The sequence below is a fragment of the Cervus canadensis genome, chromosome 3, assembly GCF_019320065.1.
Source record: "Cervus canadensis isolate Bull #8, Minnesota chromosome 3, ASM1932006v1, whole genome shotgun sequence".
NCBI classification, from domain to species: domain Eukaryota; kingdom Metazoa; phylum Chordata; class Mammalia; order Artiodactyla; family Cervidae; genus Cervus; species Cervus canadensis.
The window spans coordinates 83,277,347-83,303,009 of record NC_057388.1 but is presented as its reverse complement, the minus strand read 5'-3'; the positions used below and the strand labels follow the sequence as shown (position 1 = coordinate 83,303,009).

Sequence of the window (25,663 nt, the reverse complement as noted above, 5' to 3'; positions counted from 1 at the left end):
ACATTTCCTATGGCTGGTTGGTCCAAAGGCTGCAGAACTAACGCAATGACCCCTAAGGAAGTGAAGCTTCCGACTTCACTCAGTCTGTCTGCTGGGAGCTTCTCAGATAGCAGGAGACAGGATCCCGGGGGGAATGTCAGGCAAAGGTCAGGCCCAGCACAGACAACAACCAAACAGGCCCCATGGATCAGATGAGAACTGGCAATACCCTTATCAAGTCTTCTCTCTCAGGCTTGGCAGCCAAGCAAATCTCCCAGCTGTGCCAGCTTGTGGTTGTGAGCATGAGTCAAATTTAAAATTATTAGAGCTATTTATAAAACTAATATCTTGCCATTGTATAACGTTTATAGTTTACAAAATGCTTTTACGTACATTGTGCCAGGCAGTCCGACATAGTAATCGGATCTCCACTGAATAATTGTGTGTAGCTGCCACTTACTGCGTGTGAGGCAACGCTTGGTGAAATAGATACTATGCCACCCATATTATAAAGGGTGAAAATGGGTTCTGGGGTTCTGAGAGGTTAAAAAGTCTCTTTAAGTATACCCAGCTACGATGTGATAATTAGTGTTATGTTCTGTAAGTCCGAGTGCTTCTCATGTTCAGATTTTCCAGTTTGTCATTTCAAAATGTACCAAAATAGAAGACAGATGGGATGAAAGACAGAAATTTTTAATAGCATAGCTAACGCTTTGCCTTGTGTGTAGTAGGTTCAAGTATCCTTTGCTGAACGAATTCAAACACGTAAAAATGAGCCCCAGTGCAAGTTTATAGACAAGCTGATAATGTTAAAATTATAAAGACCAAAAAAAAGTGGTTTTCAGAAAAAATTCAAAAGTGAGGAAAGAATAGCTGAATTTTTTCAATCAGGTTTTCCTCCTAAGGCAGCTCATAAACATGGAATTCCACTTATAGAAGTGGGAACAGATTTGACATATATCATATGAAATCCTGATAAAGGAAATTTTACGTGGGGTATCCTGGAAGGTCTGAGGCTTTCATTCATTTCAGTAACCAGTTAGTTGTAACCCTACGTGTTGATATGACGGTTTGGGGCAGGTTTGTTCACTGTGTATTAGGAAGAATAATGTGGATGATTGGCACTCAAGACCACCCAAGACACAGATCAGTTCCCTGGGGGGGGCTCTCTCCTCAGGTTTATGACAACTGTCACTTAAGAAAACTCCAGTCCTGCAAGGAAGTGGTAACTGAAAAGGCAGAACAGCTGAGATTCCACTGTGAAGAGGGGCTAGAAAGGTAAATTCAGTGTCAAAGTCTGGGAATTGTGGGGACACGGTGTGCCCTGTGAAGGCACAGTCAGTGCTTGAGAGCTGGTGTCTGGTTACTGAGCTTTTTCATTGGCAAATTTCTCAGGAAAATCAAGGGCACTGTCTTTTCACAGACTCACAGTTCCTCACTGGCATTTCCTTCCTCAGTTGTCCTGGATTCCTGAGATCCACAGCCTTTTGAAAACTTGCCTTCTCTGATTTCCCCTGGAATGCCATCCCTCCCCCAATTTCTCCTGGTTTTCTTTTCCACTGCACCCCCAGGAAATCCGAACTAGTTCTCATGAGGGTTACAAAACACCCATCCATCCCAGGATACCATGATTCCTTGTCAGTTTATGCCCTCACTTGGACAGGAAACCTTCCTTTTTAGCTCTCTAAACTGTATGTTTTTTGTGTGTTTTGTAGATAATAATAATAATAGGTGGGAAAGTCGTCTTACAAGCTTCATGGAAATGTCAGAGGCTGGCAGAGCAGGCTGTGTTTGTTTGGGTTTGAGAGCCAGTGAGATTGGTTGAAGGCAACAGGCACTGCCCTTGAATGCTGTGTCCTCATCTAATTTTCATGGTCTTATCAGCAGAGCAAAACTAATAAATCATGGGCTGCCAGCACAAGAACCGAGTGCTTTCCTCCGAGCCAGATGACTCCATTGTTCAGCTGGGCGACCTCAGCAAGGTTGTAAACACGGCATCACCTGTCAGCAAGAGACATGCTCTTCCTAGTTCGTTTCTGTTTTTGTTTTTTTTAAAGTGATTTATTCAGATGTAGTTGATGGGTCATAACATTCACTCAACTTTGTGTAAAGTTCAATCATTATTTTCAGTAAATTTACCAAGTTGTGCAACCATCACCATGATTGAATTTTAGAACATTTCCCGTGACCTCCCCAAATCCCTGTGCCCACTTGCATTCAACCTTTGTGCCCATCCCGTGGCTCTGATCTCTGTCTCTGTATATTTGCTTTGGCTGGACATTTTATACAAACGGAATCATGCAATGGTGTTCTTTCATGTCTGGCTTCTTTCACTCAACATAATGCTTTTGAGATTCATCCATGTTGTAGTATGTTGCCAAATAGTAATCCATTGTATAGACTGGCCATACTGTCTTTATCCATTCACCGGTTGTTGGACATTTGGATTGCTTCCACTTTTGGGTTATTCTAGACAATGCTCTCCTAATCCGTACTAAAAATGATGTGGTGAAAACAACATGGGATTTGCAATCAGGAGCCTTAGACTGCATCCTAGCCTCAGCATTTACCATCTTAGTTAACTGTAAAAATGATTTCCTTATCTATAGAGTGGAGTTCATTAACCCCTTCACTGTCCTGCTCCTACAGCAAAGGGGGATGACATATGAGAAATGCTTTGTGAGCCGTACAACACAGGACAAAGGAAAGGCATTGTTATTGAAGCAGCCCTGCTGGAACATATTTAAATGAACTCTATTTCTCTCAAGAATCTTTCCACATTTATAGAACAAATGATCTATGGTAGGATGGTAGGAAGTAACTGCCTTTTCCTTCCATGGTCATTGAGTTCTCATAATTTTCCCTTACCAAACCCTGCTATTTAGAAAGATTTTTAAATGATTCTCTCTTAAATGTATTTGTATTTTAAACTCTATTTTTGATTGTCAAATAAAAGGCTTTGTTTCCCACTGAAGAGAGGGTCTTCAGATATCCTAGAATCAATCATGAAGTTGGACTCAGTACAGTTGGAGTTCAAATTTAATCAGGGTATCCAACCCAGATTCAGTTTTTGCCCCTTGGATACCTTAGATGACTCTGACGGTCAAGCCCCCAATAAGGGGCTTAGGGCCACAGTTGAGTACAAGTTGAAAGGCTTCTAATGAGTTAAAGCCTGAGCAAATATTTCCATCCTCCAGGCAAAAATTATTAAAACTGGTGCTTCACTGAAACAGTATTAAACCAACTGGGGTAACTAGATCATGAGGGGTTACTAGAACATTCAGAATCATATATTGTTGACTACTGAATGTCATGTCTGGTTATTTGACTTCCACAAAGCATGAAAAAGTTTTTTTTGAGAAGCCAGTACAGGCTTTGCTTCAAACAGAAAGAACCAGATACTGCTGTCTCACACCCACTCAATCCTCAAGTAAGTATCACATTTATCACCCTCCACACCTTCTACCTTATCCAACACTACAGGCTGCTTCCAAGGAGTTTTATCTAAAATCTCATTGGAATCTCCTGGGATGAAAGACTTCCAAAGAAAGAGAAATGCCTGCCTCTCATCTACTAGAATCTGAAACACAGAATATGAGCACCCGTCCAGTGCCCCTGGTGGAATCCTTGGTCAATCCATCATTAGAACTCAGGCGCTCCTAGTGCCCAGATTCAAATTACTAGACTGTCTCCTTCCGAAAACAGCAAATCCCCAGACATCTCTAGCGCTCTGTGAGATTACACAACACAGGCCACTGAGGTCAAATAAGTCTATTTCCTTCTACACATCTTCTTCCCTAAGAAGCCCTTCTTCCTTTTTGATGATCGGGACTTTATCGAGCAATAGCAGATGTGGGGTTTCATGTGCTATGTCATAAAAGACTCCATCTTTTTTTTGGAAGTGTCCATGCTGTCTCACCCTTATGCACTGATTTTTCAAAAACCCGCATCAAAGCAAGTGTTACCTAAGAATATTTGCTCTACAACATTTACACAATTGTCACATCTTATGCACTGTTGACTTCTGCCTGGAAGCATGTTCTGAGACTATTTAAAATGATTAACCCATATTCTTCAGGAGGTACATGGTTTCAATGAGCCTATGAAATTATTGTAAGTCAGAAATGGAAATAGTATTTAAAGATGACCTACTGAAAAACTAAACAAACCTCACTCAAATGAGAGGCCATATCTGCTTCTTCCCAACCAGAGTCTCTGTATGGTACAAAACAGAACCCACAGTTACCAAAACAGCTATGATCATCTTGGCAGCATGGAAGATGTCATCAAAACACTATCATGTTGATTAAACATGATAGTGGTTAAACAGGCACCATGTAGAATGTTTGGCTTCTCCTGAAGCTCACTGGGGAGAAGCAGCTGTTGCCCTCCCAGATAAAGTGACATATTCTTGGAGAAACAGAGTCCTAATTAGATATAAAATAACCCTCTTACCATCCAGCTCGCCCCAAAACAAAAACACTGCTAGAAAATTTCAACATGTAATAAGAAAGAAGTTAAATCCACTTTGAATATAGTGATTGTCTCAGTTTCATAGAATATGTTTTTCTCCTGTTTCATAAATACCAAAGAACCACTTTCAACCCATAGTAGGTACAGGGAATTCATATTCTTTCATTCAAGTGTTTCTTGAATATATTTACAAAAAATGCACTAAAGAAAATGTCAGACTTTTGTGTATTAGAGTTTATTTAATATCTGAGGTATCTTGAATGTATTTATTCAAAAATACAGTAAATATCCAAGTTTTAGTTTATTTAATATCTGAAGTATCATATGGTACACTTAAATCTTTAAAAAAAAAATCTACTTAGAGTAATGTTATAGGTAACAATGCATTTTAGCCACAAGTAGGAGAGCAACAGAGGAAGCACAAAATCCCATACCCAAAACAATACAGTTCTAATTAAAACATTAGAGTTTAATCTATATGAAAATATATTCTTTAGGGAATAAAAGTGGTTAAAACTATATGTCTAATTATACAGTTTTTTCATACTTATAGCTAGAGCTAAATACAATTTGTATAGCTCATAAGCTAGTGAGATAGTACTATTGAAAATACAGTAACTCAAGATAAAAATGATTATAAGAAAATCTAAGAATGAATCCAAGTAATTACATAATTAAAGCTATATAACCAATTCAGAGATTCAGAACTATCATTTTACCATGAGGTCACTGATTAATTTTGTCTGGATCTTATATAACCTAACATTCACTCATTCAATGTATTCAACAAGTAATTTTTGTATTCTCTCTATGCTCTAGGGAATGTGTCTGGCCCTAAGAAAACACTGTAAAACAAATCAGACATAGACCCTGCCCTCACAGAGCTTACAGTCTAGTGGACAGACAGATGGGAACATAGGTTTCTGTAATACAGCATGAAAAGTGCTGTTATAGGGCCTCCTATCCTAGAGGAAGGAACACCTAAAGTGAAACCTTAGGATAAGGGGTGGAGGGAGGAAGAAGGAGATGGAAAGAGGATTCCGGGCAGAAGAAGAACATACAAAGATCCTGAGGGCCAAGAAAATATACTCTTTTAAAACAGTGGTTCCCAAACCAAAGACCCAAGAGACTTGTTGGGCTAGAATGAAATTTTCACTCATCAATGTGGAAATGAAGACCAAACTGTTAAGTTTTTACAAAGATAAAGTTATTCAATTTTAATAATGGAATTTAAGGCAGCCCCATTTTCTAGCATTAAAATGGCCCTTCTTTTATGAAATACCCATAATAGATTTTATATATGTATATATAAAATAGAGGACCCTATTTTTAAAACAGAAACTAGTGATATATAGGTAGCCTAGTTGGTAAAGAATCTGCCTGCAGTGTAGGAGACCCAGGTTCTATCCCTGGGTTGGGAAGATCCCCTGGAGAAGGAAATGGTACCCTACTCCAGTTTCTTGCCTGAAAAATCCCATGGACAGAGGAGCCTGGTGGGCTATAGTCCATGGGATTGCCAGAGTCGGATATGACTTAGCAACTAAACCACCACCACAGTGATGTATAAAATCACTGTTCAAAGCATTAACTTATCAGAGGCATTTAACATGTTTAAAGAGATGGCATAAGGGAAACACCAAGAGATAAGGCTAAGAGGAAGGCAGGGAGTTGGAGCAGATGGAGAACTTTGGACTTTATCCCAAGAGCAATGGGAATGATTTTAAGCAGGGGAGTGAAACTTGCGTACGTTTGTAAAAGATCACTCTGGGATGTTATGTGTAGAACATGGGTTGGATGAGGCAAGATAGCAGAGAGGAGGATCAGTTTGGCAGCATTACAATATCCCAGGAAGAAAGGAGATAAGAGCTGATATTCAGGCTGAATCAGTGAGACTGAGTAGAAGAAGATGACTTCATGAAATAAACTTGGATAAGGAAAATGGGATGGTCAAGTTTGATGTCCAAGCTTTTGACTTGGGAAACTGAATTGATAATTGGGTTAGAGTCTCTTAGACTGCAAGGAGATCAAATCAGTCAATTCTAGAAGAAATCAGTCCTGAATATACATTGAAAGGACTGATGCTGAAAAGCTGAAGCTCCAATACTTTGGCCACCTGATGCAAAGAACTAACTAATTTGAAAAGACCCTGATGCTGGGAAAGATTGAAGGCAGGAGGAGAAGGGTACAACAGAGGATGAGATGGTTGGATGGCATCACCAACTCAATGGACATGAGTTTGAGCAAGCTCTGGGAGTTGGTGCAGGACAGGGGGGCCTGGCATGCTGCAGTCCATGGGGTTGCAAAGAGTCAGATATGACTGAGCAACTGAATAATTGAGCTAGAGATGGTAAGAGAAGGAGTTTTTTTTTTTTTTTTTTTTTGTGGAGGAAGATAGCACGTTTGCTTTAGGATATGTTGAATTTGAAGTTTCTTTGATTTCAAAGGTCCTTTAGGCCAGTTGTCTACATAGGTCTCATGTGCATGAGAGAAAAAGCTGAACTTCAGATATAAATCTTACAGTCAGAAACATGTAGGTTGTAAATAAAACCATAGGTATGGATGAAATTTCCTGTTGAACGTAGCATAAAAAAAGAGAACGTAAGATATGTTACTAAAGAGTTGGTAGGAGATGCACAACATAGAAAGAAGCTAGAGGCAGAGTGGTTAGAGAGGCTGGAAGACAGCCAAGAGAGCAAGATACCTGGAAAACCAAGGGAAGACCATTTCCTGGAGGTAGAGTAGGTAACAGTGTCAGATGCTGCAGCGATCAGGTGTAAGGACTGGAGGATGCTCACGGAAAGTGGCAACAAGCAAGTTGCTAAGGACCTTGGGAAGGGCAGTGGAGGGAGTAGAAGCCAGATGACAATGAGCGCATCTGCAGAGACAGGGAGGAGCTCTTTTATACAGTGTGGCAATAAAAGAAAGGACAGAATGGGCCAGCAGCTGGGGTTAGAGAAAGTGATTCTTTGTTTTACGAACAAAGGAGAGACTTGCTCTTGGATACTGTAGGAACCACTTGATAAGGAGAGTTTGAAGACTTGTTGCAAGCGAAGATAATCAATAGGAATTCAAATGCAAAATATTAACGAGCTTTAAAAATAGCACATGGTAAATTTCTTTAAAGATGTGAAATATTGTGTTCCCCAAAGAACCCAGGATCCAGTTATAAAACTGTCAATAGATTTAAATATACGTCAGGATGTAAAATGATTCCAAGAAATTCTCTGAGGGAATCTCATTTAAACATATTTTTAAAGTCACATTTAAAAATATTATTTTAAATTATGGCAATTTTAGCTCTTGTCCATAAAGGTCATACTCTTTAAATAATATGTATCTTTGAATGGTTGGTGGTAGAGAGAGCTTCTCCATCAAGGTTGGCTGGCAGAGCCGCTGCACACCCATCAATCTTCGAATCTTTAACCGACATAAATGTTTTAATGAGCAGGGATTCTCTAAAGTGAATGGGAAAAAACAAGCAAAAAATAAAAACAATATGAATGAATTAACCTATAAGATATGGACTGTTTTAGAATAATACTAAGTGTCATTCTAAAAAACAAGCATGCACATGTCAGTAACTGGTGACTAAGTAAAATTCAAATTGCAATTAAGCATTCCACACCATTCCTCTAGAATGCAAGCTCCATGGAGGTAGGCATTTAGTGTGCCCCTGTGTCAAAGATAGAGCTTGACTTCTAGGGAGTGTTCAAGTAGAATATGCTTTTTTTTGTTTTTAACCTCACCATGTGACATGGGGGATCTTCCTTCCTTGGGGATCAAACTCCCTGCAGTGGGAACGTGGAGTGGAATCTTAATCACTGGACCATCAGGGAAGTACAGAATATGTTAAATGAATGAACGGACTTGATTAAAGAAAGCAAATGCTCATATCTCCTTCTATTTATTTTTTAGAACTGAGTATTTCAGAGATATATTCCTTCACTCTGTTCTCCCCTACCAATCTTTCTGATGAATAAGTTATCTGTGAAACATCTGATACAACCGATTCCATATGTCTATGATTCAATCTTAGGTTTGGTTCAGTGTATGATACCTAAAAATTTTACATTTTCCAAAAAGTCTGCTAATGTTATTCAAATAACTGATGTTAGTCTTTCTTTTCAACTCTTATTTTATCTGTAGTAACTTTATCTTTAGTATAATTACAGTACCAAAATATTAATCTAACAACAGGAGTGAGTGAAAAGGCAGCATTGCCCGCAGGCTTAGAGGTAAGCTCTGGACTCAGTTGGCTTGGATTAAAATCATGTCTCTGCCACTTAAATAGTATTTGTGTTATCCTGGACAAGTTACTTAACCCCTATGATCTCAGCATTCTCACCTGGGAAATGTGGATAACAATGGGACTTACCTTATAGGGCTGTTTAAATATCGAACAAATTAATTCATGTAAAGCATTAGAAAAGTGTTTGGTACATTGTAATCATTTGTGAATGATCACTCAATTCAGTAATCGAAGAGATCACATTTTTTGTTATATTTGCAATTATAAATACTCAAGTTATTTTGAAAAAATTAAGACTGTTTTTCAAAAACTATTGAGACAAAGTTATCATTACTAAAATAGACAGAATAAACCCATCTTTAAATAAAAATATTTCTTCCTCTAACAGACCTTGCCCTACATATACCTGGAGAAATCCTGACATCCAGTGGTTAACTATACTCATAGCAATCAACTGACGACACTCTAGTTGCAATGTGTCTGAAACAACTAGAAAACTTTCTGGTCTTATTCTTACTTGGATTTCTTTTCTAAAGTCACAAGAATTTGTCGTTCTTTTCCAATACAAACACATGGACAATGTATTACAAATTAGAGGCAAAATCTGTCCTATGACAGGAAGTACAGCAGTATTGGAGAAAGAGCCTGTGTTTAAATGAGATGGACTAGAGTTCAAATCCTTGTTTTGTTATTTTTCTGTCTGTAACTTTGGGAAATAATTTATATAAGCCTTATGGTTCTTTCCTTTACAATCTCCAAAATATTTTAACTCTTTCATTGTAAAATATAGATAAAGCAACTGTACATATAGTTTCTTAAGTGATTATCAGGTGAACATCTGCAAACCTCTCCAAGGTCAGGAATAGAACTTCCCCAGCCATCCTAGAATTCCCTCCACAATCCATCCAAACTTCATTCCTTCCTTCCCTGTAAGAAACTACTCTTTAGACTTTTATAGTAATCACTTTCTTTACAGCTTCATTATCTTCACGTGCTATCCCTAAACTATAGTATTGACAATATTTTTTTTTTTTAGTTTGATGTGTTCTTTTTAACTCTTTTAATCTGTAGGTCCTTCTCTCCATACCCTTCTCTTTCTTTCAGTTAATCTTTAAGATCCAAAACACTGTACTTCTTCATCTGTCCTGCTTGATTTTGACTTCACTCCTAAGAGGGGCTTTTGTTCAGAAGGGTAACTAGCTTCAAGAATTTATAAAGTCCAGACTATTATGTAAATCCCCTCTAGCCTTAGTTTTTTATTTTTTAAAATTAGCAATAATACCTAACTCTTCAAGTTGTGGGGGTTCATGACATGCTTACATACACATTTCAGATACTTCATATAACCTTACCATGTAATAAAAATAACATAAAAATACTAATAATTTAGTCTTTAAAATAAGTAAATTTACTAAGTGTTTTTAATGCTGTAGGCATTATGCTAAGCACCTTACATGTGACATCTCTTTATATTCCCACAACAACTTTAAGAGGTAAATCTGCAGTGGGAAAACCTTGATATAAAAAGAATAAGTAACCATGCTCAAAGCCACAAAATCAGTATGACTATCTTGGTTTTCTTGTAGGAAATTAAAAATGAAAAAATACAAAAAAATCCCCTCCCCTGAATGAAACAAAAACGATAGAATAAACTGTTGCTTGTTTCCATGAAAATATCAGCCCTGAAAGACCTATGCAGTATGTGGCTCAGCAATTCTATATCAGGGCAAGAACAATGTTGCATCCTATTTCAGACCTATCTGACCCCAGAGGTCAATTTCTAGGCTCTATCATTCACTAGATTCTCTGAGATTCCTGTTTTAGTTGCCACAGAGTCTATTCTATCATAGAACTCATTCCAGTGGAAGAGCCCTGTGAGGAAAATCCAAGCTTACCACCTAATGTGTGTTCAGCTGAACCAACACACTTTCTAGCCAATCAAATCTCCACTGTTTCTGCCAAATTCCATCTCTTGCTACCATGGTCAAAAGCGTCCAAATTCAGATTATATACGTTAATGTATGAGACTCTGATTGAAACAGAGAGCTTAGATAAACATTTATTTTTATAGAACTTTATATCTAACAAACATGGTATGTAAATCAGATAAACATTTCAATTTCATATTTTGACTATAAAATATACTAATTTGCATAAAATTTGCCTGATCTTAAAGAATGGGACGTTGTGGTTTTGTTATACCATTGAAGATTGATTTAGGTGTACTAAGAGTGCCAGAATATTTAAATATATTGTCAGGTTCTAGGGTGCTTCTTTAGCCTCCATGAAATTGTCCAAGTAGGTTTTGAAAGTACATTTTTCCAAACTCATATTTTGAAAGAGAAAACATTCCCAATTTATATATTTTTTTCTGGTTGGTGTATGTATTTGGAGTAATTTTAGATGTATTTTTATTGAAACTTTTATAATGTGATTCACTTTTATGATTATAACTAAGCTTTAACCTAAAAAATACAAAATGGCCTGTCTGTAAAACATATTTTTCATAGTAGGAATTTGTCAGTAAAGACCCAGAGAGACTAGCTCAAAAAGGATATTTTAATTCATTCCATTCATTCATTTATTTAGTATTTATTGAGTATCTACTGCTTATGAGGCTAAGTCCCGAGAATACAAAAATAAATAAAACAGATCCCTGCCCACATGGAGAATCCTATACTTTATGATATTATAGAAGTTAACTTTTAAAAAGTGAGTTCTATTCAGAATGTTAATATAGTTATGGTATTATTCATTATACAATTAAACAGTTGGAAAGTGTCAAGAAAAAGCAAAAAGTATCTTATATCAGAGGAAGCATTAAGGATGATTTGAGAAAACAGATAATTCTGAAAATAAGGTAGCACTGAAAAAGTATCAAAACTGACATTAAGAAATTTTTCCTATATACATTCTCCATAAAAAAATTTTGTAGGAAAAACTTTTGTGTTTACCTAGTATTTGACGGATTTCTGGCCATTCTCTCTGTACTTCTAGTGCAGATTTCAGTTTAGCACACAGAGGGATATAATCCATGTAATCTATTAATACACGAATAACGCTGCCTACCAAGTGCTTCATCCAGGGGACTGTAATAAACTCACAGAACTGAGAGAAGTAATAAAATTGAAGTTAGTAGCACTTTTAATATACTATATTCATAAACAATTTTGTTCTGACAAATTACTACCTTTGCCTTTTTGCATGAAATAAAAGTACCCTTCTTGTTACGAATCAAATAAGCAAAGTAAATGATTTGTTTGTTTCTGTGAAACAATGAGCCCTGGAGCATGCGTGGCTCTGATGTGACAGTACTCAGCATAATGTGGAAGAACCATGCTACTTTCCATGATTCTTCTTACCGTGTTTCTAGCCCCCAAATTCCACCAAATAAGCATAAGTTATTAATTGCATACATTTTCCAAATTATTCAACATTTGGTTTCCAATTCAAGAAAACTACACTTTTGGGGGCGTAGTTTTATGCTTATTTCCCCATCTCATTGCAAACAAAAACACAAGAAGAAGAAAAATATAAAAGTTGGAGTTGATTTTTCTTTTCTTGGAACATCCCTAAATGAGCAAAATTATGATGCTGACCCAATACGAAGAAGAGAAGGGTGTAACTCACCGGGTTATCTTTTATGACACAAGATGTCCATCCCGGCAGTACCTCTTCCTCTATCTCCGACCACACAAACGAGTTTCCAAAGATGTCCCCGTGCATGCATTCAAAGCACATCTCCACCTGATAGCCATTATTCAGCAACAGCCTGAGCATTACCTCGTCATTCAGGGCATACTGTATGGCACTGGGGAAACGAGTGTCATTCACGTGCATGAAGTAACAATTGACATTAGCTCCGTGGGCAAGAAGCAGCCGGACAATTTCATGATTATTGGCCCTCACTGCCACCAGTAGACAGTTGAGGGGATCTAGGTTTGGGTCTGCACCTGCAGCCAGGAGGATTTCTGTGCAAAGGATATCATTATTGCAAACAGCAAAATAGAGCGCAGTCTTCCGTTCGTCATCATAGCTCTCAGAAATGTGGTCAGAAAGCAGGCTATTGACATCAAAGCCATTTTCAATAAGCAGTTCTAGGCACTGTGCATTTTGTCCATCTACTGCTGAGTGAATTGGTGTTAGCCCACTTTTCTGGATTGCATGTTTGGATGTTACTGGAATAAGATATTTCAGTGCACTAAAAAAAAAAACAACAACAACAACAAAACCAAATATCCACATGGCAGGAAGAAAATCAAGAAATGAAATAAACCAGCTTCCATGCTGGACAAGTGAATGCAATTTGATTAGTTTCCTTTATTTTCTCTAGATAACCTTACACAAAAACATTCAGTCTTTGTCCATAGACTTAGTACTATTCAGTTTAATTTTGATTTAGCTTCCCAGTCTAAATATTCTGGGGAACCTACTAGATCTTATATATTTGGTTCTAGAACTGTGATTCCTCAGGAACCCTCCCATTTTTCAATTCTCTGAACAACATATTATCTATAATCAACCAAGGCTACTTAATAAAGAAAATATAACAGAAAAGTAGGTCCATTCAATGTCACAGATGAATGCTTCATAATGTTGACCATTAATTAGAACCATGGAGTCACAGGAAATTAGAGCTGGAAGTCACCTTGGGCATCACTGAGTCCAATCCTTTTATTACCAGGAGATCCATACAAAGACTTGAGAAGTGAAATGACTTGTCCAAGGTCACACATATGCATTAGAGTATTGACTAGAATTTAGGCCTCTTGAATTCTTATTTGTTATTCTGCTTTCACTGCTCCATGAACAATCTATGCTTTAATACTGTCCTGTATATCCTCTCTACTTACTTGAACTTGAATTATTAGCAACAAGAAGAGTCTTTATTGTTCCATCAATCTTACATGAGTTCAATTGAGATAACTAACCACAGCTTGTACTACTAAGAACCTGTGACGAATAGCTGTGAATGTCACACTTGACTGATGAATTGGACATCTACGAGAGCCACAGGCAAGGAGAATTTGATCTCTTGTGCCTAATTCAGAGCTACCAGGTGTGAATTTATGAACACTGGGAGTAAATCCAGGTAAACTTTAACAACATGTCACTTTGCATCAATTACTTGTCATTAGCCACTTAACTTAGCCAACGTCACCACTGAAAGTGATGAAGCCTAATGATTTCACAGTTTTTGAATTTATGAAATACATTTAATTGCCAAAAACCATCCTTTCAAGGAGGGTAGTTTATCATGATTATAGATTTCTATTGATGTGTTGGTCGTGGCACATTTTGTGATTGTAAAATATATCTGGCCATTTTCTTAAAGAAACCTAAATTTATAATGATACCTTTCTATTCAAGGATATATTCTACATTATAATATCTGTTGATGTTGATAAAAATTGGAATAATACAAATATTAATCCTTTGCCAAGGGCAAAATTTTTAGAAGCCTCATAGCCTTCTGTTAAACAGGTTAAAAAAAAAAAGGCACATTTGGGTGGCATGTGCAGAAGTCTCACTTATAACTTTCTTCTTAAACAAAATATCTTTTCATTTGAAAAGCAGTATAAATTCAATATGGAAATTTTTTAAGGTATAAGAATGTAAAAAGAAGGGGAAAATCAAATAAACACATTGATATACAAAACTTGTGAACATTTTACCTTTCTCTTTTTGGATTTTGGGAGACATATTTAAGATCATACCATATATACAAGTTTGTGTTTTCAACTCAAAGGGATCATGCTGTGATTTATTACTCACAGGTAATGTCCCTCGTAGGCAGCTCGGTGTATGGGGAGATGCCCTGCCCTGTTGGGTATGTTTCCACTTCCTCCGTATTCCAGCAGGAGGGAGATGCAGTCAGGATTGCCCCCTCCTGCTGCCTCAAACAACACCGATGCACCATCATCCGCCACAGCAAGCACGTCACCGCCTGGCAGGATAAAACGCGCAGCGGAGTGATCACTGGGCAAGTGTCAGGACCGTCTCCTTAAAAATAACCTGCTGTTTTCCTTTCTGGTTAGGACTTAAAAATACAGAATTAAGAACATCTGTGTTCTCAGCCTTTTCAATAAACAATCATGAAGCATGTTTCATTCTATTAGAAAATCTTGCCCTCATTGACATCTGAGAAATCAAGTCAATTTTCATGATAGGAAAATGCTCCCTAAAAAAAGCCTAATTAGACTTTTAAAGACAACAGTTAATGCTCTGTCTCATTTCAACAAATTTTTATCAACTGTCTTCTATGTGCAAACACCATGCATGATCCATCAGAAGATCCTAAGATGAATAAGCCTGACTATCTTAAATGGCTCAGAGGGGAAATGACACAAAATATCATAAAAAAACACAAATTGTGTAATATTCAAATGTTATGAGGACGAGAAGGTACGATGTAGGGGAAAGTGGTCTGTTTGAATTATGGCTTTGTTGCTGACTGTGAGAGTTTGGGGCAAGCTACTTACTTCCATGAACTTCCAACTCCTTATCTATAAACTATAGTAACATAGCTTATTTCATATGGCTTATTTGATAATTAAATGAGTTGTATTGTGGAGGAAGTTAAAAAATGTTAGTCCTTTCCCTACAGAGGATCCTTGAGAATAATGTTGTCCTAGCCTTTATTTACAGATGAGGAAACTGAGGCCTAGGTGTTTAAGTAACTAGGTGAGGGGCAGACAATGGGTAGGTGGCAGAAACCAGTTTAAGAAGTTGGTGGTTGGTTTGGTTTAGTTGCTAAGTCGTTTCCAACTCTTGCGACCCCATGGACTGTAGCCTGCCAGGCTCCTCTGTCCATGAGATTCTCCAGGCAAGAATACTGGAGTGAGTTTTCATTTCCTTCTCCAGGGGATCTTCCCAACCCAGGAATCGAACTCAGGTCTCCTGCATTGCAGGCAGATTCTTTCCCAACTGAGCTACAAGGGAAGCCCCAAGAAGTTGGTAGGTATCTCAATTCCTGGTTCTGTAGTTGTATAAAGCACTTGGAGGTTTCACAGGACGACAACATCACAGTCTCTTGTAAGGAATTAGGAAAGTCTTCGGGGAGAAGATGTCTTAAGACATTAACTTTGAATTGTGTTGGAGGGTATTTCAGATGAGGGCAAGTACCTGACCCAAACCCAAAAAGAGTGAATGGGAGGCACATTTAGGAGTGTGTGTGTGTGTGTGTCTGCGTTACTTGCTCAGTTGTGTCTGACTCTTTGCGACCCCATGGACTATAGCTGGCCAGGCTCCTCTGTCCATGGGATTTTCCAGGCAAGAACACTGGACTGGGTTGCCATTCCCTTCTCCAGGCTATCTTCCCAGCGCAGGGATTGAATCCGGGTCTCCTTCATTGCAGGAAGATTTCTTACTGAGTCACAAGGGAAGCCCCCATGTTTAGGAATACTGCTAGCCTATTTAACAGGAGTACAGGATACATATTAGGAGTAGTGAGAGACAAACCTGGGGAAATAACTCAAGATGGTACAGTGGGGACATGAGAATGATTCAGTAGGCAGAGGGGAGCCACCGAGGATTTTTAAAAATATTTATTTTATTTGGCTGCACCTGATCTTGGTCTTCTGCAAAGAGATCCAACCAGTCCATCCTAAAGGAGATCAGTCCTGGGTGTTCATTGGAAGGACTGATGCTGAAGCTGAAACTCCAGTACTTTGGCCACCTCATGCGAAGAGTTAACTCATTGGGAAAGACCCTGATGCTGGGAGGGATTGGGGGCAGGAGGAGAAGGGGACAACAGAGGATGAGATGGCTGGATGGCATCACCAACTCAATGGGCACGAATTTGAGTAAACTCCGGGAGCTGGTGATGGACAGGGAGGCCTGGTGTGCTGCGATTCATGGGGTCACAAAGAGTCGGACACGACTGAGCAACTAAACTGAACTGAACTGAACAGATCTTGGTCTTCACTGTGGCATGAAGGATCTAGTTCCTTGACCAGAGATCGAACCCAGGCCCCCTGCATTGGGAACATGGAGTCTTAGCTACTGGACCACCAGGAAAGTTCCCCACTGAGGATTCTCTGAATAGTTTACTGTAGCTGATCTTTAGGGAGAGGAGCTAAGTTGTCACATGCAGTGTGGATTCTCAGGTGGAGAGACTGGAAACCAAGAAAATGGTTAAGAAACAATTATACTGGCCCAGGGAGGATGGAGGACACAGGCCAGGGGGCCTGCCAAGGTGTGAATGGGTGAGAGGGAGGGACACTATAGCACATGGCAACTGACTATGCTTGAAAAAGAAGGTGATGGGGGAGTGAGAGATAAAATCTAAGCTCTCAGTCTTGGCTGAGAGAAATTAAATCAAAAGTGTGAAAGAAGAGGAGTACAATTTAGAAGAAGATGAGTGTGAAATGTTGGTGAGCCGTCTATGTGAAAATTTGACTGCCTCCATCGTGTCCGACTCTGCAACCCCATGGATGATAGCCTGCCAGGCTCCTCTGTCCATGGGATCTCCCAGGCAAGAATACTGGAGAGCGTTGCCATTTCCTCCTCCAGGGGATCCTCTGGCTCAGGGATTGAACCCATGTTCCCTGAATTGGCAAGCAGATTCTTTACCACTGAGCCACCTGGGAAGCCTAGGAGAAATATTAGCAACATGCAATTCCTTTCCACGTACCTTTGTGGATCAGATGTTCCAACACATCACAGTGACCATACTCGGCCGCGACACCTAACGGGGTCACTCCAAATCCGTCTTTTAGGTGGACATTGCCTCCATTGTTTAGTAGCAGAGCTATGATGTCTTTGCGGCCTTGTTTGGCTGCTTCATGCATTGCTGACCATCGCTTCACACAGGGCTGGTCAAGACTGGTGTTGTGTTTAAGCAGTGCAGACACCATGTCATAGGAGCCTCTTTTTATAGCTTGAAGATGATTTTTAAAAAGAACAGTCAACAGGAGGCATATAACATGAATCCCTTACATGGTGCTAAACTAATTACTAGATTTCATATCAAGAGAGATATTAGTGACACCTTTTCTTATATTTTCCATACCCCTCTGTTTCTCATAACAGGTTTCTCTTGAGGAGTGTAAGCATATAAGATAACACTGCCTTTTCTTTAAGACCCTGACCTGAGGAGGGGTAAGAGTTTCGTGGAAAACAGGATGCATGTCACTGAGTTAGCATACTTTGTGTACTCTTTCTAAACTTCTACTTCATCACCAAGATGAAAAGAATACCAACTTTTGCATCAGTTAAATAAATCAATTAAATAATGTATGTAAAATGCTTAGTATACAGTAGGAGCTCAATAAATGATATTATTATTATGATTTCCTCACTTCTAGGATCATGGAGCCACCTGTGCAGACAATGTTTATCAAGTTTTTCTCCCTCTAGAAAGAGTTTTTTTCTCACCAAAGTAGGAAACATTAAATGAACATTTCTTTCCCATACTTTTATGAGATGTTAGCAATAGGAATGTTTAGAATCTAGGTAGGTCAGTTGTTCTTACAGGTGAAGTACATGATAGCTGATGTACTATATGTTTTCTGAGGTTCAGTAAATCAGATGTCTCTCTCCCTATCTTTTTCCAGTAGCTGAAATTATGCTCTTAAGTCTTTTTCTCTTTCAGATTGTTAATGGATTCTCCCAGGTTAGATATAAATACTTCTCCAAGATGTAAGGCATTTTCCTCTTATCAGTATGTAAAATCTTAAGAAACAGAGCAGGATGAAGGTTACCCTCTAACTCTTATTCATTTGTTCATTCTTTCATTCAGTGAATATGTGCTGGTTATATGTAAGTGTTAGTCATTCAGTTGTGTCTGACTCTTTGTGACCCCATAGGCTGTAGCCCACTAGGCTCCTCTGTCCATGGGGATTCTCCAGGCAAGAATACTGGAGCGGGTAGCTATGCCCTTCTCCAGGGGATCTTTCCAACCCAGGGATTGAACCCAGGTCTCCTGCATTGCAGGCAGATTCTTTACCATCTGAGCCACTTGTTAGGTACACGGGGCAGCAGGAAAAACATACATGGTTCTCACTTGGGGAATTTGCCACCTGGAGGTGATATACTGCCTTCTGTTTGAAGAAAGATTCAAAGTCTGGGCCTTTGCTGGGAAAGACAGAAGGGGATGTGGGGCACACGGAACATCCTGGGCAGGTAAGAAGCCGAAGGCGGAAAGGCTCTGAGGCCAAGGCAAGAGAAATGGCTCCAAAAGGCAGAAAAGGAGGATAAAGACAAACTGTCTATTTCACTAGGAGGCAAGCAAGCCATCACTGCAGCGAAATTTCAGTTTTTCTCCTGTTCACTGTCTGAAGCAGAGTCTGTTGACAAATGCCTTTCTCTGAATCACCCACCTGCCACTGGCAGCTCTAATTACAGTTAATTACCTCATCCTAGCTGGTGCTCTTGCGAAGCAAACATCAATAACTTAAACGAAATAAGAGATAATGTGCCCTCATTTATCTTCTTGCTCCTATTCCATTTTTTCTAATTAGAAAAAAATGTAATAAAATAATGAACCTCTTCTTTTATGATCTTTTTTCCTTTCGTCTGACTCAGGGAACATGTTGATTAGAGATACTAGCCTTTCTTCAAGAAAATAACAGCATATATAAGCCATATTCAACTTGAAATAACTAAAAAAATAAAACTTTATTTGTAGTTCAGTTTTTGAAACTAAGAATATATTTTATTTCTCATAGAAATAATATTGAAAATCGTGGGGAACCCCTCTTCCAACCTAAACCGTGAAGACATCCTTGACCAATAATTGGCTAAAATACTGAAAACTAACAAGGTACAGTATGTGTGTAATGTAACTAAGTAAAATACAAATGAAATAATTTATGAAGTAAAGAATATATTTCACATAATATATGCATCTTTATTTGCTTAGAGGAGAGCAAGCCTCAGTTGAAGAGCTAGGGAATTTAAGGGGGTATTTTGCATAGGTTATAGGCACTTTGGAACACTTTATAGTTTGCTGACACTTTCTTTCTTTAAAAAAATTTTTGTCATTTTCTTTCTGGATATATGTGTTTTGCCCATCCAGTTCTAGCCCGCTCACTCAGTAATGTCCTATTCTTCATGAGTTTTGCCCGTATAATTTACTTAATATCTTCAGAGATCATCTGACTCATATGACATACCAATAGAAATTTTCTTCTGCAGTACCTAGACAAAGATTGGAAGACTGAAAGAGGAGATGGAGTAAAGAGGATATATACTGATTTGTGAGAAAGAAAATGAAGTAAAATTAACTGAGCTGTGAATGGCACCATGTTTTGGGAAAGTGGAAAGCAGAAGGGCTGAACTGTTGTACCAGACAGTTCCCTTGGCTTTCTCTGCAGCCTGGGACCCTCTGGCCAGGACCATCATGTGACTGTCCTACTGGAGGAAGATGACACCAAGTTTAGAGGGATGGGCTGAGAAGAAGTCTGCGTGCAAAAAACAATAACTATCAGATCATCACAAATCAGACATCTACACTCAGCAAGTAACTGTATAACAAGATTGTAATACAGCAAAGTAAATAAGTAAGGGTCAGATGGCTGCTGGGGGAGGAAGGGCCCTTGAGGGACCAAAAGTGAATTTATTTTTGTCTTTCTAAAGGATATCTCTAGTGTTAAAGAATTTGCCTGCCAACACAGGAGACACAAGTGACGCAGATTCAGTCCCTAGGTTCAGGAGATCCCCTGGAGTAGGAACTGGCAACCCACTCCAGTATTCTTGCCTGGAAAATTCCATGGACAGAGAAGCCAGTGGGCTACAGTCCATAGGGCTGCAGTCGGACACAACTGAGTGACTGAGCACACACAAGGATGTTTCATAAATAAAGACAAAGATAATACTATCAGGTTAAGACAAAAATGGTGTTGTGCATACATAAAAAAAAAAAAAAGGAAACAGCACTTTCCCCCCTCATCTCTCCTTTATAAGTTATTAAACTATGGGTAGCATATTTCAAGTAGCCCCAAAATTCAAGAAAAAGGAAAATAGAAAGTGCCATGGAAGATTCATTTTCTTATGAACCTAAACAGAAGACATAGGATCCACAATGAATGGCCTGAAGAAGGTAACCTAAGAGGAGTCCCTATCCTCCAGAAATGTGGCTGGTGGGGACATAAGTGAACACCTTCATAATATTTCCTCTGGGAGACTTTTGTTTTATCTATGATGTTACCATTTGGTTTTTTAAAATATTATTTCTAAGCATTAATTCTATTTTGATTCTTATAACTCAATGATCAAGTTCCTGTCCCACATTTCAGTTATTGCTAGAGTAGAGAGACTAACAATTGAGACTTTGAAATGCAGACAAATATTTAATGCTTGTTGTGGGCATTAAGCAGTAAAGGAAATTTTAAGTGAAGTAAAAAGAAAATGAATGAGTGATAATCATGACTTATTTGTCCCTTAACAATATTAAGTGGATCAAGAATAGCAAGTAGAGAATAATTTTATATTCACAAAGTGAGATAGTATATAAACTCTGGAAGAGTATATGTTTTTTGCAGAAATCAAAGACTATAGAAATAGCAACAAATACATGCAAATACTCCATGGTATATGGAGTATAGTAGTTTCACAGATTCCACTGCTCTTTTATTTCCCCAATTTACTTTGGATATACACCTTTGTTATTGCATTTATTAACACATTCTCTATATACCATTATTACAAAAATAATAAGTCACACTAATAGTGGTGAAGCAACCATATGTGATATTCTGTTTAGTATCTGTAGATCCTGCTCAGGAAAAGAGTTCTGTTCATTTTAAAAGGCACCATGTTACTGTGACATAAAGTCTGGTAACATGCACGCAGAGGAAACCATATCTTCTTCAGTACTTGTATTTCCCCTTTTCCTTTAGAATCAGAGGCTCCTGAGTTTTAGCTGTTCACAGTCTATCCAGGTAGAAACTAAATACCCTGGCCTTCCTGGTACCTAAGCGTGACTATGTGACAAAATCTGAACAAACAGGGTATGAACAGAAGTTCTGTGTACATCTAGGTCATCTTCTTAAAGGTTGAAATTTTCCCAAGGTTGCCTCTTTCCTACTCCCTGCTGGATGGAAAAATGTAACATCTGAAGTCTTATGTAAAGGTGGTACTGCCATCCTGCCAAACCCTGGACCACTCACTTCTGAATTGTGTGAGAGAGGAATGAACTTCTTTCTTTTCAAAGTCATTGCAGTTTGTTTGTTTTACATATCTGTGGTGTTTGCTTATTTTGTTATGGAAGCTTTACCTGTACCCTGACTATAATAATTAGCTTTTCCAATGTAATCTGAATTGGAGAAGGCCGAAAGCTGCCACATGGGGCAAGAGTAAAGAAGAAATCAGAGCAGAATGCTCCCATGCTGTGATGACACTATTCATTTACATTTATGTGCAGGGGCGAAGGCCTGTTGCTGATCCCCTCTATGTCCCATGAGTCACAACTATTTCTTTGGTAGTTTCACAGATTCCACTGCTCTTTTATTTCCCCAATTTACTTTGGATATACACCTTTGTTATTGCATTTATTAACACATTCTCTATTTCAATCATATCTAGGCTCTCTCACTAGACTCTTTGAAAGATGATCATTCCATCTGTACTGTGTGATTCAGCATAGCATCTGGTTTACTGTGACTTCTAGACTGGTTCCAAATCGGGAAAGGAGTACAAGGCTGTATATTGTCACCCTACTTATTTAACTTATATGAAGAGAACATCATGAGAAATGCTGGGCTGAAGCACAAGCAGGAATCAAGACTGCTGGGAGAAATATCAATAACCTCAGATATGCAGATGACACACTCTTATGGCAGAAAGTGAAGAAGAACTATAGAGCCTCTTGATGAAAGTGAAAGAGGAGAGTGAAAAAGTTGGCTTAAAGCTCAACATTCAGAAAACTAAGATGGGCATCCGGTCCCATCATTTCATGGCAAATAGATGGGGAAATAGTGGAAACAGTGGCTGACTTTATTTTTCTGGGCTCCAAAATCACTGCAGATGGTGATTGCAGCCATAAAATTAAAAGACGTATACTCCTTGGAAGGAAAGTTACGACCAACCTAGACAGCATAATAAAAAGCAGAGACATTACTTTGTCAACAAAGGTCCCATCTAGTCAAGGCTATGGTTTTTCCATTAGTCATGTGTGGATGTGAGAGTTGAACTATAAAGAAAGCTGAGCACCAAAGAATTGATGCTTTTGAACTGTGGTGTTGGAGAAAACTCTTGAGAGTCCCTTGGACTGCAAGGAGGTCCAACCAGCCCATCCTAAAGGAGATCAGTCCTGGGTATTCATTGGAAGGAGTGATGTTGAAGCTGAAACTCCAATTCTTTGGCCACCTGATGTGAAGAACTGACTCATTTGAAAAGACCCTGATGCTGGGAAAGATTGAAGGCAGGAGGAGAAGGGGATGACAGAGGATGAGATAGTTGGATGTCATCACCAACTCAAAGGACATGAGTTTGAGTAAGCTCTCGGAGTTGGTGATGGACAGGGAAGCCTGGTGTGCTGCAGTCCATGAGGTTGCAAAGAGTCAGGCATGACTGAGCAACTGAACTAACTGAACTTGGATGGCTGGTGAACAATCTCAGGGCTGCTTCCCCTTCTCCTGCCACATGTGCATTATTTCATAACATCTCTCCTCTCCTGAGCATCTACCAAGTGGCAGTTTACATATTAATATTTTTCTCTATTGTCTTTATTGACTATGCAAAAGCCTTCGACTGTGAGGATCACAACAAACTGTGGAAAATTCTTAAGGAGATGGGAATACCAGACCACCTGACCTGTCTCCTGAGAAATCTGTATGCAGGTCAAGAAGCAATAGTTAGAACTGGACATGGAACAATAGACTGGTTCCAAATTGGGAAAGGAGTACGTCAAGGCTGTATATTGTCACCCTACATATATGCAGAGTACATCATGAAAAATACCAGGCTGGATGAAGCACAAGCTGGAATCAAGATTGCTGGGAGAAATATCAATAACCTCAGATAAGCAGATGACACCACCCTTATGGCTGAAAGTGAATAGCCTCTTGATGAAAGTGAGAGATGAGAGTGAAAAAGTCGTCTTAAAACTCAACATTCAGAAAACTAAGATTATGTTATCTGGCCCCATCACTTCATGGCAAATATATGGGGAAACAATGGAAATGGTGAGAGACATTATTTTTGGGGGCTCCAAAATCACTGCAGATGGTGACTGCAGCCATGAAATTAAAAGACGCTTGATCCTTGGAAGAAAAGTTATGACCAACCTAGACAGCATATTAAAAAGCAGAGGCATTCCTTTGCCAACAAAAGTCCATCTAGTCAAAGCTATGGCTTTTCCAGTACTCATGTATGGATATGAGAGTTGGACTATAAAGAAAGCTGAGCGCCAAAGAATTGATGCTTTTGAACTGTGGTGTTGGAGAAGACTCTTGAGAGTCCCTTGGACTGCAAGGAGATCCAATCAGTCAATCAAAGGAAATCAGCCCTGAATATTCATTGGAAGGTTGATGCTGAAGCTCCAATACTTTGGCCATCTGATGCAAAGAACTGACTCATTTGAAAAGACCCTGATGCTGGGAAAGATTGAAGATGGGAGGAGAAGGGGACGACAGAAGATGAGATGGTTGGATGGCATTACTCACTCAATGAACATGAGTTTTAGCAAACTCCGGGAGTTGGTGATGGACAGGGAGGCCTGATGTGCTGCAGTCCATGGGGTCACAAAGAGTCAGACACGACTGAGTGACTGAACTGAATGGAACTGAACTGATTTTTCTCTAATTTTTTTTTTGTAAATTAATTTATTTATTTTAATTGGAGGCTAATTACTTTACAACATTGTAGTGGTTTTTGCCATACATTCACATGAATCAGCCATGGGTGTACATGTGTTCCCCATCCTGAACCCCCCTCCCACCTCCCTCTCTATCCCATCCCTCAGGGTCATCCCAGTGCACTGGCCCTGAGCACCACGTATCATGCATCCAACCTCGACTGGCGATCTATTTCACATATACATGTGAAATACACATATACATACTACATGCTAATGCTAAGTCGCTTCAGTCATGTCTGACTCTGCGACCCTATGGACAGCAGCCCACCAGGCTCCTCTGTCCACGGGATTCTCTAGGCTGGAATACTGGAGGGGGTTGCCATTTCCTTCTCCTACTACATACACATATACAAATAGGTAATATACATGTTTCAATGCTGTTCTTTCAAATCATCCCACCCTCACCTTCTCCCACAGAGTCCAAAAGTCTGTTCTTTACATCTGTATCTTTTTTGCTGTCTTGCATATAGGGTCATCATTATCATCTTTCTAAATTCCATATATATGCGTTAATATACTATATTGGTGTTTTCCATTCTGACTTACTTCACGCTGTATAATAGGCTAATTCTGCATGGTGGATGTTGATATTTCCATTTTACACATGAGGAAACTGAGACCCATAACTGCAGTCTCACAGCTAGAATTAACATTCACATGACAATACTGAATTGCATACTTGAAAGTTGTTAAGAGAGCAGATCTTAAAAGTTTGCAAAACAAAGTTTGCAACATGAGAAAAAACAGTGTGTAACTATGTGAAGTGAGGCATGTTAACTAGGCTTTCTGTTGTAATCATTTCATAGTAATACATACATCAAATCATGTTGTATACCTTAAACTAGTACCATGTTATATGTCAATTACATTTCAATAAGATGGAAGAAAAATAAATACAAGTATCTCAGATGCCAAAACCCTAATTCTTACTCCACACCTATGTCCCTGAGAAAAAGAAAGGTTATCTGTGGTCATCTATAGTTAATCTCATCTCTCTCTGCTACTGCAAACAGACGTGCCAATTCTTATTGGTCAACAAACAGCAGGATATACAAGCCTGAGAAGAAGCTGTGTTTAGATAAACAACATCTTCGGGCTTACAATCATTCCTTTGATGTGTCGCAGTGGTGACCCCAGGGACACACTTGTGTGCTCAGAAT

At 38.9% G+C, this 25,663-nt stretch overlaps 1 protein-coding gene across 2 annotated transcripts in view; it reads right to left on the bottom strand.

Annotated features, from left to right (window-relative positions):
• Positions 1-4,675: 4,675 nt before the first annotated feature.
• ASB15 (ankyrin repeat and SOCS box containing 15) overlaps positions 4,676-25,663 on the bottom strand; it is a 37,408-nt gene continuing 16,420 nt past the window's right edge. For both annotated transcript variants that reach the window (XM_043463612.1, XM_043463611.1), the window contains 5 exons: positions 17,337-17,582; positions 14,477-14,648; positions 12,332-12,902; positions 11,656-11,809; positions 4,676-7,907 (listed from right to left, as the gene is read on the bottom strand). In XM_043463612.1, coding sequence (XP_043319547.1) covers positions 7,735-7,907; positions 11,656-11,809; positions 12,332-12,902; positions 14,477-14,648; positions 17,337-17,582 — 1,316 coding nt within the window. In that variant the 3' untranslated portion in view covers positions 4,676-7,734. The remainder of the gene's footprint in view (positions 7,908-11,655; positions 11,810-12,331; positions 12,903-14,476; positions 14,649-17,336; positions 17,583-25,663) is intronic.